The sequence below is a fragment of the Bos javanicus genome, chromosome 5 (genome assembly GCF_032452875.1).
Source record: "Bos javanicus breed banteng chromosome 5, ARS-OSU_banteng_1.0, whole genome shotgun sequence".
Taxonomy (NCBI): domain Eukaryota; kingdom Metazoa; phylum Chordata; class Mammalia; order Artiodactyla; family Bovidae; genus Bos; species Bos javanicus.
Genome location: NC_083872.1, coordinates 100,484,743 through 100,501,753, shown reverse-complemented (window position 1 = coordinate 100,501,753; position 17,011 = coordinate 100,484,743). Strand labels below are relative to the sequence as shown.

Below are 17,011 nucleotides of genomic sequence, written 5' to 3'. Positions count from 1 at the left end.
ATATATTTTTTGTATGTATGAAAAGAAAATGAAGCTTTTCTCACAATATTCTTGTGTGAACACTATAACGTAATACATGTTACGTTATGTAAGAGGCTTTAAGATTCTTAGGTGTCACAGATGTTTGCATATTCTCTGTGCTTTGATTTTCTTAACATTCTAACATGCCAGAGCACCTGAGATTTGGCAAGTTTGGGACAAAGACCATGAAATGTCAGTTCATTTCAATCTGTTTATTTAGTCCTAGATATTGCCGAATTCAGACTTAAATTGAAGAAAGTAGGGAAAACCACTAGACCATTCAGGTATGACCTAAATCAAATCCCTTATGATTATACAGTGGAAGTGAGACATAGATTTAAAGGCCTAGATCTGATAGATAGAGTGCCTGATGAGCTATGGAATGAGGTTCGTGACACTGTACAGGAGACAGGGATCAAGACCATCCCATTGGAAAAGAAATGCAAAAAAGCAAAATGGCTGTCTGGGGAGGCCTTACAAATAGCTGTGAAAAGAAGAGAAGTAAAAAGCAAAGGAGAAAAGGAAAGATATAAACATCTGAATGCAGAGTTCCAAAGAATAGCAAGAAGAGATAAGAAAGCCTTCTTCAGCGATCAGTGCAAAGAAATAGAGGAAAACAACAGAATGGGAAAGACTAGAGGTCTATTCAAGAAAATCAGAGATACCAAAGGAACATTTCATGCAAAGATGGGCTCGATAAAGGACAGAAATGGACCTAGCAGAAGCAGAAGAAATTAAGAAGAGATGGCAAGAATACACAGAAGAACTGTACAAAAAAGATCTTCACGACCCAGATAATCATGATGGTGTGATCACTGACCTAGAGCCAGACATCCTGGAATGTGAAGTCAAGTGGGCCTTAGAAAGCATCGCTATGAACAAAGCTAGTGGAGGTGATAGAATTCCAGTTGAGCTATTCCAAATCCTGAAAGATGATGCTGTGAAAGTGCTTCACTCAAATATGCCAGCAAATTTGGAAAACTCAGCAGTGGCCACAGGACTGGAAAAGGTCAGTTTTCATTCCAATCCCAAAGAAAGGCAATGCCAAAGAATGCTCAAACTACCACACAATTGCACTCATCTCACACACTAGTAAAGTAATGCTCAAAATTCTCCAAGCCAGGCTCCAGCAATATGTGAACCGTGAACTTCCTGATGTTCAAGCTGGTTTTAGAAAAGGCAGAGGAACCAGAGATCAAATTGCCAACATCCGCTGGATCATGGAAAAAGCAAGAGAGTTCCAGAAAAACATCTATTTCTGCTTTATCGACTATGCCAAAGCCTTTGACTATGTGGATCACAATAAACTGTGGAAAATTCTGAAAGAGATGGGAATACCAGACCACCTGACCTGCCTCTTGAGAAATCTGTATGCAGGGCAGCAAGCAACAGTTAGAACTGGACATGGAACAACAGACTGGTTCCAAATAGGAAAAGGAGTTCGTCAAGGCTGTATATTGTCACCTTGATTATTTGCCTTATATGCAGAGTACATCATGAGAAACACTGGACTGGAAGAAACACAAGCTAGAATCAAGATTGCCAGGAGAAATATCAATAAGCTCAGATATGCAGATGACACCACCCTTATGGCAGAAAGTGAAGAGGAACTCAAAAGCCTCTTGATGAAGGTGAAAGTGGAGAGTGAAAAAGTTGGCTTAAAGCTCAACATTCAAAAAACGAGGATCATGGCATCTGGTCCCATCACTTCATGGCAAATAGATGGGAAAACAGTGGAAAAAGTGTCAGACTTTATTTTTTTGGGCTCCCAAATCACTGCAGATGGTGACTGCAGCCATGAAATTAAAAGACTCTTACCCCTCGGAAGGAAAGTTATGACCAACCTAGATAGCATATTCAAAAGCAGAGACATTACTTTGCCAACAAAGGTTCGTCTAGTCAAAGCTATGGTTTTTCCTGTGGTCATGTATGGATGTGAGAGTTGGACTGTGAAGAAGGCTGAGTACCGAAGAATTGATGCTTTTCAACTGTGGTGTTGGAGAAGACTCTTGAGAGTCCCTTGGACTGCAAGGAGGTCCGGCCAGTCTATTCTGAAGGAGATCAGCCCAGGGATTTCTTTGGAAGGAATGATGCTAAAGCTGAAACTCCAGTACTTTGGCCACCTCATGCAGAGTTGACTCATTGGAAAAGACTCTGATGCTGGGAGGGATTGGGGGCAAGAGGAGAAGGGGACGATAGAGGATGAGATGGCTGGATGGCATCACTGACTCGATGGACGTGAGTCTGAGTGAACTCCGGGAGTTGGTGATGGACAGGGAGGCCTGGCGTGCTGTGATTCATGGGGTCGCAAATAGTCGGACACGACTGAGCCACTGATCTGATCTGATTGCTATTCGCCACTCATTCTTGTCTTTCACAAACATTAAACTAAAATATGAAGTAGTATTCATTCTTTGGACCTGCTTTGATTGCAAACTTGACAAAATTTAGTTAGAAATAACTAGGCTCTTTTTTTATTCTTTTATTTGGAAAGCAGAATATTGTTACGGCAGCATCTCTCTCTCTCTCTCTCTTTTAATCCTGTAGCCAAAAGAGAAATTTATTGTAGAAGGAGAGTAGACAACTGAGTAACATATTTCATTTTAAAAGCTTTCATTTAATTATTTAAGGAAAAATGATATGCAGATGGGGCTTCTCAGATGTCTCAGTGGTAAAGAATCCACTTGCCAATGCAGGAGTTGCAGGAGATGCCAGATAAATCCCTGAGTCAGAAAGATCCTCTGGAGAAGGGAATAGCAACCCATTCTAGTATTCTTGCCTGGAGAATACCATTGACAGAGGAGCCTGGCAGGCTACAGTCCATGGGGTTGCAAAGAGTTGGACATGACTGAGTGACTAACAAACATGCAATCAATGACTAGAAAAAATAGTTAAGGAAATAGCTCTCTCAAAAATTATTCTATTCACACCTATTCCTAACCCTATCATACCACTGAAGAATTAGCAGTTATTTAAACAGTTTTAACTTGAAAATATCCCTAGTTTCCAACTTCAAAACTCCTGAAACTCCCACTGGTATGTAGAATACCTGTCACCACATAACCTTTATCAAAAACTTTCATTTTAGCATTTAGCTGTCTCGAAAGGACATTATTTATGCTGCTATGTGAAAAATGAGTAGATGGAAAGTGACATGGAAATGGACTTTCAATCACAAGGCTATGACCAGGGAGAAAGAGAGGTAATGGTAGCTTGGGAGAGAAGTAAATAGATGTCAGGACTAATTTTGAGATGGGATGCCCAGGACTTGCTGATGCATGTAATTCGAGGGTTAAGAGGGCAGGAACAGTCAGGAATGCGCCTAGTCTTCAGACTTGCACTCCCATAGTATTGATACTCAAATAAGAGCCATCCCAGAAGGGAGAGGGTGTAGGATAAGCAAATCAAGAGTGCCTCACTGGCAACAAAAGAATCTATTCTAAAATCTTTTGTTGTTGTTGTTGTTATAATAATATAACAGATTTGTTATAACAAATCTGTTGTTGTTATTCTAAATCTTTTGTTGTCCCTGGCAACAAAAGAAGAGTCTTTTCTAAAATCTCTGCAACATTTTGACTGCTGGAAAAAAAAAATTACCTGCACAACTTGGCTGGGGGAAACTTTAAGAAGTATAACCATTATTTTAAGATAAATGCTGTAAAGTCTACCTTGTGTCTTCTAGTTTCTCGGTGATTGGACCCATTGATAACATGAGCTGTGCTGTCATAACAAGAAATCAGGTGTATTCCGAAGACTGTGACTCCAAATTTAATGGCATTTGTGAGAGAGATGCTGTCTGAACAACAAAAGCAAATCTGTGCAGTTAAATAATTGGAAGAGAAATATATGGATGTTAACAGTGCCTATCTTTTTTTGGAATACAAACTTATTTTTTAATACAGACAAAAAATTTTCATGTATTTTGTACAGATACAACACTCCAAAATTAGAAAATGGAATAACTTATTTTTAAACTAGAAAACATAATTCCCTATTGTTTTTTTTATAATGCTATTAGAGATTATTATAAATTACTTTTAAATGTGGTAATTGTATTGTGGTTATGTTGTACGGACAGATAGGAAAACATTCACAATATTATGTCTAGAATTTGCTTAAATTATAAATGATACAAGATTGTTGTTGTTGTTGTTCAGTCACCCAGTCGTGTCTGACTCTTCTTGACCCCGTGGACAGCAGCATGCCAGGCCTCCCTGTCCCTCACTATCTCCTGGAGTTTCCCCAAGTTCATGTCCATTGCATCAGTGATGCCATCCAGCCATCACATCCTCTGACACACTCTTCTCCTTTTGCCTTCAATCTTTCCTGGAATCAGGGTCTTTTTCAATGAGTCAGCTGTTCACATCAGGTAACCAAAGTATTGGAGCTTCAGCTTCAGCATTAGTTCTTCCAATGAGTATTCAGGGTTGATTTCCTTTAAGATTGACTGGTTACAAGATTGACAATGAGTTAATAACTTAAAACTGAATAATGAGTATATGCGACTTACTGTATTATTTTCTCTACTTTTAAATATGTTTGACAATTTCCTAACACAAAACAAAACATGTTTTGGTTGGGGAAGAATGTTGATTTATGACTTCAGTCTTTGACATTCTTATTTATCCCTGTTGCTGCGTTGTCTAAAAAATATGAAATTTAATTTTCTAATCCTGCTTATTCTCTATTTCTTAGGTTCTAACTCTTCCTGTGCATTTGATGAAATAATAGACCAGTGCATAGATGTGGTTATACAATATTTTTTTTTTCTTCATGGTGGGCTTTGTCCTTAATTACTTTCAGTTTTTATCAAAAAGAAATCAAACTTTCAACTGGTAATAAAGTACTCAGCCATTGTAATTATGAGTGGCTTTCTGAAGTAATATACAATCTTGTATTTAATGTGATTTTACAATTCATTTCCCTTTAATCAAATTTGCATTTAAACATTGTTATATTGAGAATTGTCTCACTCCCTTAGTTTTCTAACTGAAATTTTATACAAAGTACCTTATTTTTTCTCTCATTTATCCAAAATGCACTCATATTTCAAAGTAAATTCAACAGTTTGTGTGCCCTAAATAGGTGAGGAGGTATGACATAACATCATCAGAAAGTTCCTGTAGTTCATGCTGAGCCATCAGGAATTGATTCACCCTGATAGGTATGACTTAAAGGAAAACAAGGAGTGAATTACTTTAAACCATTAAGCAGTTAAAATTAATTTGTAATCATGAACCAACAGCAAAAATAAAACACATTATAAATCAAGCAAAATTTGAACTTAATCTGTGCCAAAGTGTAATTTTGGCTAAATTTCATATTTTCAAGTTTTCCTGGTGACAAATGATGAATAGATACAATATGCCTGTGCTTGCTTACATGCTGATATTTTCCAAGTATTTGCATTCACATATAGTTCCAGGAACAACATTTATGGGTGGGACTCACAAGAATCTCCTTTTCATTTATCAGAAAGTTTCATCTGAAACTAATTTAGGAGTGAGCCTCCATTGGCGGATTCATTTTGATTTGGCAAAGGTAATACAATTACATAAAGTTTAAAAAAAAAAAAAAGATATGGAAGAAAGATTAGTCTGTGTGTTTCTGTATGTTTATCCTGTAACCTAGACTCTTTCTTTTTCTCCAGCTTCTCCATCCTAAGTGTCTATGTATTCTCCTACACTCTCCTTCCTTCTTGTACTGAGAGGTTACAGTTACCTAGGCAGGAAGTTAACTCAAACAAATGTAACAAAGAAGGGCTTAATATAATTTTCCCCACACCCTACAGAGTTTGAATTTTATGACACATCTAGGGTTGCATCCTATCATATTTCCTTGTTCTTACTTGGAAAAGGGAAATATTTTTCAATAATCTATTCTCTATTAACTTTTAATGTTATTTTTCTAGTTTATCTTCTGTAATCTAAGCTTTGTAATTTTAATATAGAACTCTGATAATGTATCTGTGTTATAGAGTTAGGGTCCTTCCTTTCCCTTATTTGTAAGATATTATTTAAGTACATGTTTGTTCATAGATGACTCTCTTGTAACATTTATTTAAACCAAAGTTGCTATGGTTAGTGGTTTGTAATATTTACACATATTAAGCACATATATTTCTCTAACTTTTAAGCAGTAGGTCTTGGCTGACCTATCAATATAAATCCCTTTAAATTTATCATAACTACTAATACAGTAAATGTCATCTAATTGTATACTGTAACTTTGTTTGGTCCTATTTAACAGAAGTTTCCTGACTTGTGCTCATGATGGGCAATTATGTGCCTTGAATTAATAAGATTCTATATATAATCATTCATTCATTCAATAACTTTAAGTTCCTTTAATTCTTGAAAAATTTTATTGTATGCCAGAAACTAACATTTGTAAACCAACTACACTTCGATTAAAAAAAAAAAAAAACTTACAAAATTCTTTATTGATTTCTCAATTTATTCTATGTTTTAGATATTGGTTTGCTGCAAATCCACTTGATATCAACAAATCCCCTGGAACTGTGGACTCCATCAGAATTCAAAAAAGCAAAGGGTCCATTCCCACTGATTTCAAACCTGAAAAGAAACAATAAAAATCAGTTTGGGACCATTTTCAACTATAATCAAAGAGCAATTTGAAGCATTTTATACAAAACACTGAGCTTTACTCACCTATCACAATACTCTACTCCCCAAATATCTGTTTTTTTAAAGCAATGTAGGTATTTAATATTACTATTATTATTAGCATAATCTGTCAACTTATTTAGGGCAATAGGTAGAAAGACAGAGATACAAATAGACAAAGAGAAATAATAGACATAAATAAAAGCTTATATCTATCTCCATTTATCTAACTTTATCTAACTATATTTATTTCTTTCGAGAGAGAGAAAGTGTTTCTAAATCAAGTGATATATGGAATTTTTTAAAAGCAGTTCCCTAGCATATTACCTGGTATATTTTTAGCCAATGTTCAGTTTTGAAAGTAAGAAACAAGATTTATATTCATTTGGCACTTTTGAAATATACTGATATGGAAACCAAGGAGACTAATTATAATAATTTTTATCAATTTGCATCACCAATTCAATGGACATGAACTTAGGCAAACTCCAGGAGATGGTGAGGGACGGAGAAGCCTGGCATGCTGCAGTCTATGGAGTCAAGAAGAGTCAGACATGACTTGGCAACTGAACAACAACAAAAGCAATATTATTTATTTATATAACTATTTCTTGAGGGAATGTTGTTTCCTGACTTTTTATCCATGTCTTCCTGCCTTAATATTATTAATTGCTAGATAGAAAAATGGAAACCAATTTAGAACTATGGAAAGATGAAAGATTATACTCATTGCATAAAAAGAAAAAGATTGATTATCAACTAAGCAAATTGATAAAATTTATTTACAGTGAGTTGGCTGTTCATATCAGGTGGCCAAACTACTGGAGCTTCAGCTTCAGCATCAGGCTTTCCAATGAGTATTCATGGTTGATTTCTTTTAAGACTGACTGGTTTGATGTCCTTGTTGTCCAAGGGACTCCCAAGAGTTTTCTCCAGCACCACAATTTGAAAGCATCAATTCTTCTGTGTTCTGCCTTCTTTAAGGTCCAGTTCTCACATCCATACATGTCCACTGGAAAGATCATAGCCTTTACTACACAGGTCTTTGTCAGCAAAGTGATGTCTTCTCTTTTTAACATACTGTCTAAATTCGTCATAGTTTTCCTGCCAAGAGGCAATCTTCTTCTAATTTCATGGCTGCAGTCACCATCCACTGTGATTTTAGAGCCCGAGAAGAAGAAATCTGTCACTGCTCCCACCTTTTCCCCCTCTATTTTCCATGGAGTGATGGGACCAGATGCCATGATCTTAGTTTTTTCTAATACTGAGTTTTAAGCCAGCTTTTTCACTCTCCTCCTTCACCCTCAACAAGAGGTTCTTTAGTTCTTCTTTGCTTTCTGCCATTAAAGTGGTATCATCCACATATCTGAGGTTGCTGATATTCCTCCAAGAAATCTTGGAGAGTTAAAGACTTTTAACTTGGAAATATGGTTATTTCCATATGGTCTCTAACACTTTAAAGAAAAAAAAAAGAGATCTTACAAAAATTTTAAAAGTACAATACATGTGCTTTGACTTTGAATTTGCAGAAGAGTTGAATTTCAGTTAGCAATAGGAGGGTTTATTAGCAAGAGCTTGACAATAAAAATAAAATGAAACAAGGAACAAAAATAAAAATGGAAAATTCACTGCATGCCATATAACAAAATTAGAAGGAAGGTGGGTTGGTCTAGGGTATGTTTCAATCTAAGAAGACACATGTCACAGGGTAGAAACTGAGAAAGACAATTACACATAGAAAACAGGGAGACTTATTTACAATAATGCAACTCAAACTGATTTAAAGTTTTTATACAGCACCAGAATAGAACCTTTCCTAGTAAATTTGAAACTCACCCAGCATTGAATGTAGTGCCATTTGTCCATTTCCAAGACTCTCCTAGTTTTCTGCTTAATCCAATCCAGTACATAGAAGTTTCTGCATGCTTCTTCAAAAATTTCTTTCACACAAATCAGAGAATTATCCATTACTCGATATTTTATAGCATATAGCTAACATACTTCTCACTGGAACATCCCATTTTATGATTTACATCCTAATTTGTGTGCCCTAATGCTTCCATAGCAACAAACAACACAGATGGTGATGTTCAGGTTAGCTTTATGAGAATAATTTTCACTTTGCTCTTTTACTTCTTAAATATATCTAAGTAGTAGAGTGACTTCTAACAAGTCATCAAAGCTCTTTGAGCTACTATGTCTTGAATTACCATTAAGGATAACTTCTCTCTCTCAAATGAGAAACTGATGAAAAAATCATATTTGACTTCCTTTCCTACAAGTTCTACTGCATAAAACACCAGTATGTTTCTCACAGAGTAAAGGACAGAGACTCTAAACTGACAGGATGTTATGTCTGGCTGACAAATTCAGGAGCTGAGTATTTCTATAAGAACAGGCATATCATGTTTCTTAAGGGTGGCAGAAGACTAACACATATCTTATTCTGTGCACAGATCTTCTCTCCCAAATTATAGAGAGGTGAGGGTGTTTAAAGGAAAGTATAAGTACTGTTAAAATAGGAAAACTCAGAAACTACTTTGAATAGATACCAGTGGCTACTGCTGCTGAAGCTGAAGCTCCAATACTTTGGCCACTTGATGAAAAGACATAACTCATTGGAAAAGACTCTGATGCTGGGCAAGTTTGAAGGCAAAAGAAAAGGGGGCGCCAGAGGATGAGGTGGTGAGATAGCATCATCCACTCAGTGGACATGAATTCGAGCAAACTCTGGGAGATAGTGGAGGACAGAGGAGTCTGGTGTACTATAGTCCATGGAGTTGCAAAAAGTCAGACATGACTTAGTGACTGAATAACAACAGATACCAGAATAATAATGTCATTGCTGTATGATTTCACTTATATGTGGAATCTAAACAACAAAACAAATGATCAAACACAAGAAGACAGAAACAGAGTCTCAGATACAGAAAACAAATAGGTGGTTGTCAGTGGAGAGATGGGTGGGGAGAGAAAAGAAATAGTTGAAAGAGCTTTGAACTTCCAGTTGCAAAATAATGAGTCATGGGTATGAAATGTACAAAGTGGGGAATATAATCTATAAATGCTTGATAGCATCTGGGGATATATATCATATGGTGACATATCATAACTAGAATTATCCTGGTGGTCATTTTGAAAAGTATTGAAATATCAAATCACTATTGTGTGTAACAGGAACTAACATATGTTACAGGTCAATTAAACTTCAAAAACAAACAAATGAAAAAACTCATAGAAAAAGAGATGGGATTTGTGGTTACTAGAGGTGGGGTGGGAGGAGGGGAGAATGGATGAAGGTGGTCAAAAGGTAAAAACTTCCAGATACAAATAAGTGCTAGGAATGTCATGTACAACATGATACATATAATTAACATATTGTATGTTATGTATAGAATTTGTTGAGAGAGAGATGCTCAGAGTTCTCAACACAAGAAAAAAACTATTTTCTATTTCTTTAATTTTATATCTACAGGAGATGATGGATGTTCACTAAATTTATTGTGATAATCATTTCATGATGGGTGTATGTAAGTCAAATCATTATGCTCTATACCTTAAACTTATACAATTATATCTCAGTAAAACTAGAAGAGACAATGTAATTTCCATTGCACATTGTCTCCTATAATCAGAAATCTAATTTCTGGGAGAATATGATTTCTTCTAATAAAATATATTCCACAGTCTCTCCTACTGATTCCTTGCTACTGAACCACAAACCTATAGTTTTTCTTCATAAATAAACAAACCGCTCCACCAAACATTTGCCTTTCAACATAGAGATCAAACATATGGATACCAAGGTGGGAAGAGGAGAGGAGGAATGAATTGGAAAATTGGGATTGACATATACACACTTTTGATAATATGCATATAATAGATAGCTTATGTGAACCTCAGAATCAGTGCTCTGTGGTGACCTAAATGGGAAGAAAATTTTTTTAAAAAGGGGATATATGTATACATATAGCCTATTCAATTTGCTGTACTGTAGAAACTAACACAACATTATAAAGCAATTATACTACAATAAAAGCTAATTAAAAATAAATAATTTGTATTTCCATCTCATGTGAATTGCTTTCTTTCACTTTGATGTTCCAAACCCTTACTCCTTTCTTCTTCTCTCAGATGACATATAAGCCTCAATTGCCTAACTTGTCCATGAGAGTCATTTCTTATAAAGCCCTCATATGTACATAATTAATTTGGTTTTCTCCTGTTAATCTGTCTCATGTCAGTTGAATTCTTAGAGCCAGAAGAACATAGAAGGGTAGGGGAATTTTTTCCCCTCTCTGACATAATCATGAAGTATTAGCTTTTATCATTTTTTTTTTCCCTTTGTACAAAATTTAGCTTTGAAATAATTGAAAACTTTTCCCTTTTCTTACCATATCCTCTGGTGTATCAATCTGAGCAAGTTCTGATCCCTGTGAATTGCAAAATCTTTTACTGGCTGTCCAATTTCTGGTATCATCCGAAAAATAGAAGCACTTCCTTCTTACACCAATCCACTCCTCTGAACATTCCATAGCTTTGGCACTTTCTGAAGATATCAAACATAATACTGAAAAAAAAAAAAAAGAAATGAATAAAAACAATTACAAAGTGTTTGTACTCATTCTGGTGAATCAATTTTATTTTTCACTACCATGGTTTGAAACCTGAAAACTAGCTTCACTCATGGAATGATGGATGAATTCAATTCCTCTGTTGTCCATAACGAAGACCATTTAGTGGTTGAGAAGTCTAGACTTTATTTTATTTTCCTGGCTTCTATTTTGAGAAGTGGAACTGCAAATCTCTCATGGTCTATACTGACATCCTACCAAAAATTATGCTGCAGATTTAGCAACCAAGGAAGAGACATAAATATAATATAGTGTCAAGGACCAATGTAAGAAATAAAGGCTTATTTTTACCTCAAAGAAATGTAAAGGTTAAAGACAGGAGAGGACATATGAGCTAAGGAAGTGAAAGTCATCATAAAGGACAATGAATCATTGAAATCTGAATTAATCAAATATTGGTTCTATGTAACCAATATTTAGTGCCAAAGAAGCTGGAATAATGATGACTTTATTTCTCTGTATGTTGTTTTGAGAATTTACTGTTTCTGGATTTTAGTGAGGTGCTGAGTAATTAGGTTAGATAAAGTCCTGGCCCTCCAAATGTTTAAAGCTAATTAACGGGTACAGTGTCAAGTAAACATTTAAATGTAGAGCCAACTCCTAACTCCTGACTTTTTCTCTTCTGTAATACTCAGAACTGGATCCAGACTACCACAAACAGGTAATAAAATACATCGTTTCAATTTTACCTTTTTAGTGAATAAATGAATGAAAATATGTCTTAGAGAAACTCTTCCCTCTAAATATTTAATTTACAGATGTTTAAATATAATTAGTATTGTGCTCTCAGAACTTTATAATGACAGAAGAGCCTATAAGCAGGAATAATATCAGAACTTTTGTGAATGACCAAAAGAAAGAAAGAAAACGAGACTCAAGAATGTTAACTGTTAATTTAATTTCAGAGCTAAATTCAGCAAAACTTGCAGATGGAAAATCAAATTCTGGAGACTATTAGGCTACAAGTCATAAATTAAAATCTACCTTTGGGTATTTTTCACAAAATAGACCCATGATATCCAGAAAAAAATGTAAACTTCTTCATCTTTGAAAATTTACTCCAACAGAGAAAATCTTGAAGTAAATCCCTAGTTCCATATTTTCCTTTTTTCTTTTAACATAATAGAAATAAGCAAATATTTTCATAGAGCAACTATTAGTAATATAACTCACTCTTGATCCAAAAGAAATTAAAGAAATAATGCAATTATGGATACAGTGTTGTATGGTAGTTAAAATATCAGAAATTAGAGAACTGGAATTTAGCCAACAGAAAAGAATCTCAATTCTGGTTGGCCCTGGAATTTATTATTTGTAAAAAGCGACTAACTCACTCTGATTGCTATTTCTTTGGGTGTGAATGGATTTTGTAACTATTTCATAGTCTTGTGTAGATTAAATATAAAAAATATAATAATAAATATAGTATATTTAACATTATTAAATTATTAATTAATAAATTATTAAATTATTATTTATTAGTTCACACAAAATACTCTCAATTAAACAGTAATTGCTGTTGCTGTCTGAGGGTTATCTGAGAATTTATGATTATTTTATTCAAAGATCAAGAACTCTTACGAAGTCAAGAAGATGACTAAGTTCTCAGAGTATTTTTAAGAGAGGCAAGGAAGGTGGTATATGTGTGCTCAGTTGCCTCAGTCATGTCTGATTCTTTGTGACCCCAAAGAACCGTACATAGTCAGCTTTCTCTGTTCATGGGATTTTCCCAGCAAGAATACTGCAGTGGGCAGCCATGTCCTCCTCCAGAGGATCTTCCCGACCCAGGGATCAAACCTGCGTCTCCTGCATTGTAGGCATATTCTTTACAGTGGAACTACTGGAAAGCCCCAAGGAAGGTGGCAAAAGCTGCCAAGCTAGTAGGAACCTGAGGTTGTCTCTACAGTCCTTTTATTACTGCAGAGTTGAGAGATTTGGGACTAAGCATGAGGTATAAATGCATAGCCTGCTGCATAAAGAACCAAAGAAAATTCACAAGTCACCCACCTGTTACTACTACAAGGACAGCTATAAAAATCAGGGCAAGTATAAGAAATTTATTTTCCTTACACCAGTCTTTTTTCAACTTGCAAACTGTAAAATGAAAAAAAAAATTATTGTAAAATTTCCAGAGAAATTCTGACTGGGAACTGATTATTCATTTATTCCTCTGCCATAATAATCAATCAAGAAACTCTCACTAAAAGCATCTACATTTTAAATTACTAAAGGATATACTGGCCTTACAAAGTACTAATACAAGGAAGATAAGCCCCAGTGACTGCTGTAACTGCTCAGATTGGCAGTGGGGAGTGAGGAGAGTACTTAGATTTGATGGAAGGAATAAAGAAAAACAAGGTTATCCCTAAGGTGGAAATAGTGTGAATGAAAGATTAGAATCAAGAAAGCATCATAATCAACAAAAGGGCTATAATCAGACAAATGGCTACAAAGGAAATATGAATCAACCAAAACAAAGATAGGGAAGAAAAGAAAGTCATAAGTATGTATGACAGAAGAATTGAAATGTAAGATAAATTTTTTTTTTTTTAATTTGGTAAGCAACAGAGGGCAGAAGTTTAATTTCTTTGAGCAAAAGCATGTTAAGCTAAAAACAGCAATTTGTACTGAGCAGAATAAATTACAAAGGAGAAGGAATTTAGCACTTGTGGAAATGTTAGGACATTAGGAACAAACAGTAATAATTCTATTAATGACTAAGATCACCATGTCTGACACATTATTCAGTTCAGTCATTCAATCATGTCTGACTCTTTGTGACCCCATGGACTGCAACACGTCAGGCTTCCTTGCCCATCACCAACTCCCAGAGCTTTCTCAAACTCATGTCCATTGAGTCGGTGACTCCATCCAACCATTTCATCCTCTGTCATGCCATTAGCAGATATAAAAACAATCTGGGAAGATTGTGTACACACAGGCATACACACATTTAATACCAGAAAAAGAAAAATTTGAAGAAAAAAATAAAAAAGATGTCATACACTCTGTCTCTATTCAGAGTTGTATCACAGACTTAGTGGTTGAAAGTGAAGTTTTTAGGTTTTGTAGGGGAGGCAAAACTTTAACTATACCCATCTTGGGTTTTCAGCTGGCTTTTTTTTTTTTTTAAACAAAAAGACAGATTAATAAGAGAAAAACAATTTATTAATGACTGTGGTGCACACCACTTGGGAAAAACCTAAATGAAGAATAATTAAAAGCAATAGCTTAGAACCCCAGCTAATGGAGCATCTTCCACAAAGGACAATACATTTCCAGAAAAAATGAGAGGACAGAAAAAGCAGTTTTTGACTTTTAAGAGTGGCCAACTGTGAGAAGGCAAATATTTAGGGAGAAATTAATAGAGTAATTGAGAGAATTTGTATCCTGTCTTTGGGCAGAAACAAAGGCAGGCACAATGAATTTTCCCTGCTGTTTATTGGTTTCTACATGCCTTCAACTCAAAGTCATTTTTATATCAAAAGGCAAATTTTGAGGTGACATGTTCCGGTTTCCTTCAGTTTCATTATCACAATAAAAAGGGTAAAGGATTCTAATGGAAGAGATGTATCTGCAATGATTTCAGACAGTATGATTACATAAAAAGAAACACCAACAGAATCAACTTTTATTTCCTTTAATTTTCTTGTATCACTGACAACAGCTAGAACTCTACTAGGTTGAAGGGTACAAGAGTGAGCACCTTTTCTTGTTCTTAATCGTAAATCTATAACATTTCATTACTGAACATCATAAAAATGCTGCATAAACTTAACATATAAAAGAGAGATGGGTGAAGATGTCGGAGTAGGAACACCCTGGGGTCACCTCAACTCACAGGCACATCAAAATCACAGCTACCTGCTGAACAACCATCAATGAAAAAGACTGAAACCTACCAGAAAATATCTTCTATAACTAAGGATATAAATAAAGAGCCATAAAGAGATGGGTAAGAGGGGTGAACTCACAGTTTAGTCAAGTCCCGTATGCCCCATGCGGGTGATTCACAAACTGGAGAGTAATTATATTGTAGAGGTTCTCCCACAGATGTGAGAGTTCCTTAGGCTCCTCAGATCCCTCAGTCTAGGGATTCCGCACCTGAAGGATGGGCACACAGGGCATTTGGCTCTGAAGTTCAGCAGGGTTTAATTTTAGGAGTCTCATAGGACTGGGGAAATAGAACCGTCACTCTTAAAGGGCACATGTTGGGGGCCGGCATGAGGCACTCCGCCCATGGCAAAGGTCATGAGGAAGGAGGCTCGACATACGCAAAGGCGGGATCGAGCCTCAGGAGTTCCCCTGGAAATTCTCGAGCATCTACCCCCATAACCAGAGCCTGCTTACTTTACTACTTTGTGCTCTACCCTACACCTCTGACTTTACGGGGGGCTGTCCCCCATCACCTCTTTCGGAGAAGGAGTTAACTTAGAGCTCCAGTTAATAATAATTCCTGGGCGTGGCAGGAGTGTTTCAACTTACAAACTCCTCTGAAGGTTCTCTAGCCTACCTGACAGGCTTGTCCGGTCACATGTGATTGCTCACAGCCTCCCAACCATGAGAGGCACGAGATGCTTTAAATCTTCTAAAAACAGGTTCCTTAGAAAACCATTAGTATAAGTATAGTGGGCTGATTAGAAATTGTATTGGTGAAGGGTTTTTCATTTGTTGAGCCAATGTTTGTTGCTAAGACTCCACATCCCCTGCCCTTACACACATTAATGAATATATAGAAGAAATAAGTATTAACCTTTGATATAAATCACATTAGACCTTAGGCTAAGTAAATTCTTTCCTTAACCAAAACCCACTACACCCTCACCCTGTAGGAATGTAACTTTATTTGGGTGGCGTCTGTTTTAAGAATAATCACCCTTGGAGAAAAAAGTGTTCTGGTTGACTGACCACTGTCACAAGGAGAGGGTCATAAATTGTCAGCAGGCCCCCCTGGCCAGAAGATGATGTAACACCTCTAAGACCTCTGTATACATTTGTATGAAGCACTTGACTTTAATAAAAGTCAGGACTGCTGTCCCCAGGTGACTTTTGTATAACATCTCAGTGTATAAAAACAGACTCTGGAAAATAAAGAATTGGGATCAGTTCCTCGAAATACTGGTCTCCCCATGTCTCTCTCTCTCTCTCTCAAACTCTGGCTGAGTCTCCATCTGGAGCGTGGAACCCACCATGCTTACTAATTATGCCTGGGCTTCTAAGATCCGACCGGGGAGGCCTCAGTGTTTCCTCTCCTTCTCCTCTCCTTCGGGAGAATGGAAGGACGCCTGCAGCCTACGTAAGTGGTGCAAGCTTCTTGTCTTGAAGTTTTATTGGTCTCCCACGTAAATCAAGCTACTCAGCCTCTTTTCTCCACTGAATTTTCCTACTGAGCTATCCGCATTCTATTACTCTTTACATCTCTAATTAATGTATAATTGAAGCTATTGTATCCTGGTCCTTGCGGAAGCTGTCTCCCCTTCGAATACCCTGAATCAGCCAGGGCTAGACCCCGGCAGGCACACACAGAATCTCACACACTTCAGGACCCAGGGCAAAAGCAGAAATTTGATAGGAGCTTGAGCCAGACCCACCTGCTTCTCTTGGAGCATCTCCTGTAGAGGCTGGGAGGGCCTGCATCTCATCGTGGAGACATGGACACTGGTGGAAGCAAACGGCTTCCACACTGGGAGCTTCTTCTGGCAGGTAAATGCTGGTGTAGGACGAAGTCAT

The 17,011-nt window shown here is 36.4% G+C and overlaps 2 protein-coding genes across 2 annotated transcripts in view; one reads left to right on the top strand and one right to left on the bottom strand.

Annotated features, from left to right (window-relative positions):
* LOC133248143 (killer cell lectin-like receptor subfamily F member 2) overlaps nt 1-6,511 on the top strand; it is a 19,086-nt gene extending 12,575 nt beyond the window's left edge. The window contains exon 6 of the mRNA XM_061417916.1: nt 3,704-6,511. Within this exon, the coding sequence (XP_061273900.1) occupies nt 3,704-3,821 (118 nt within the window). The 3' untranslated portion in view covers nt 3,822-6,511. The remainder of the gene's footprint in view (nt 1-3,703) is intronic.
* Nucleotides 6,426-17,011, bottom strand: LOC133248770 (C-type lectin domain family 2 member A-like). The gene is made up of 5 exons (XM_061419078.1): nt 16,873-17,011; nt 13,289-13,375; nt 11,042-11,217; nt 8,484-8,587; nt 6,426-6,596 (listed from the first exon to the last, which is right to left on the bottom strand). Exons 1-5 carry the CDS (start codon nt 17,009-17,011, stop codon nt 6,482-6,484), a joined length of 621 nt encoding a protein of 206 aa, XP_061275062.1. The 3' UTR covers nt 6,426-6,481.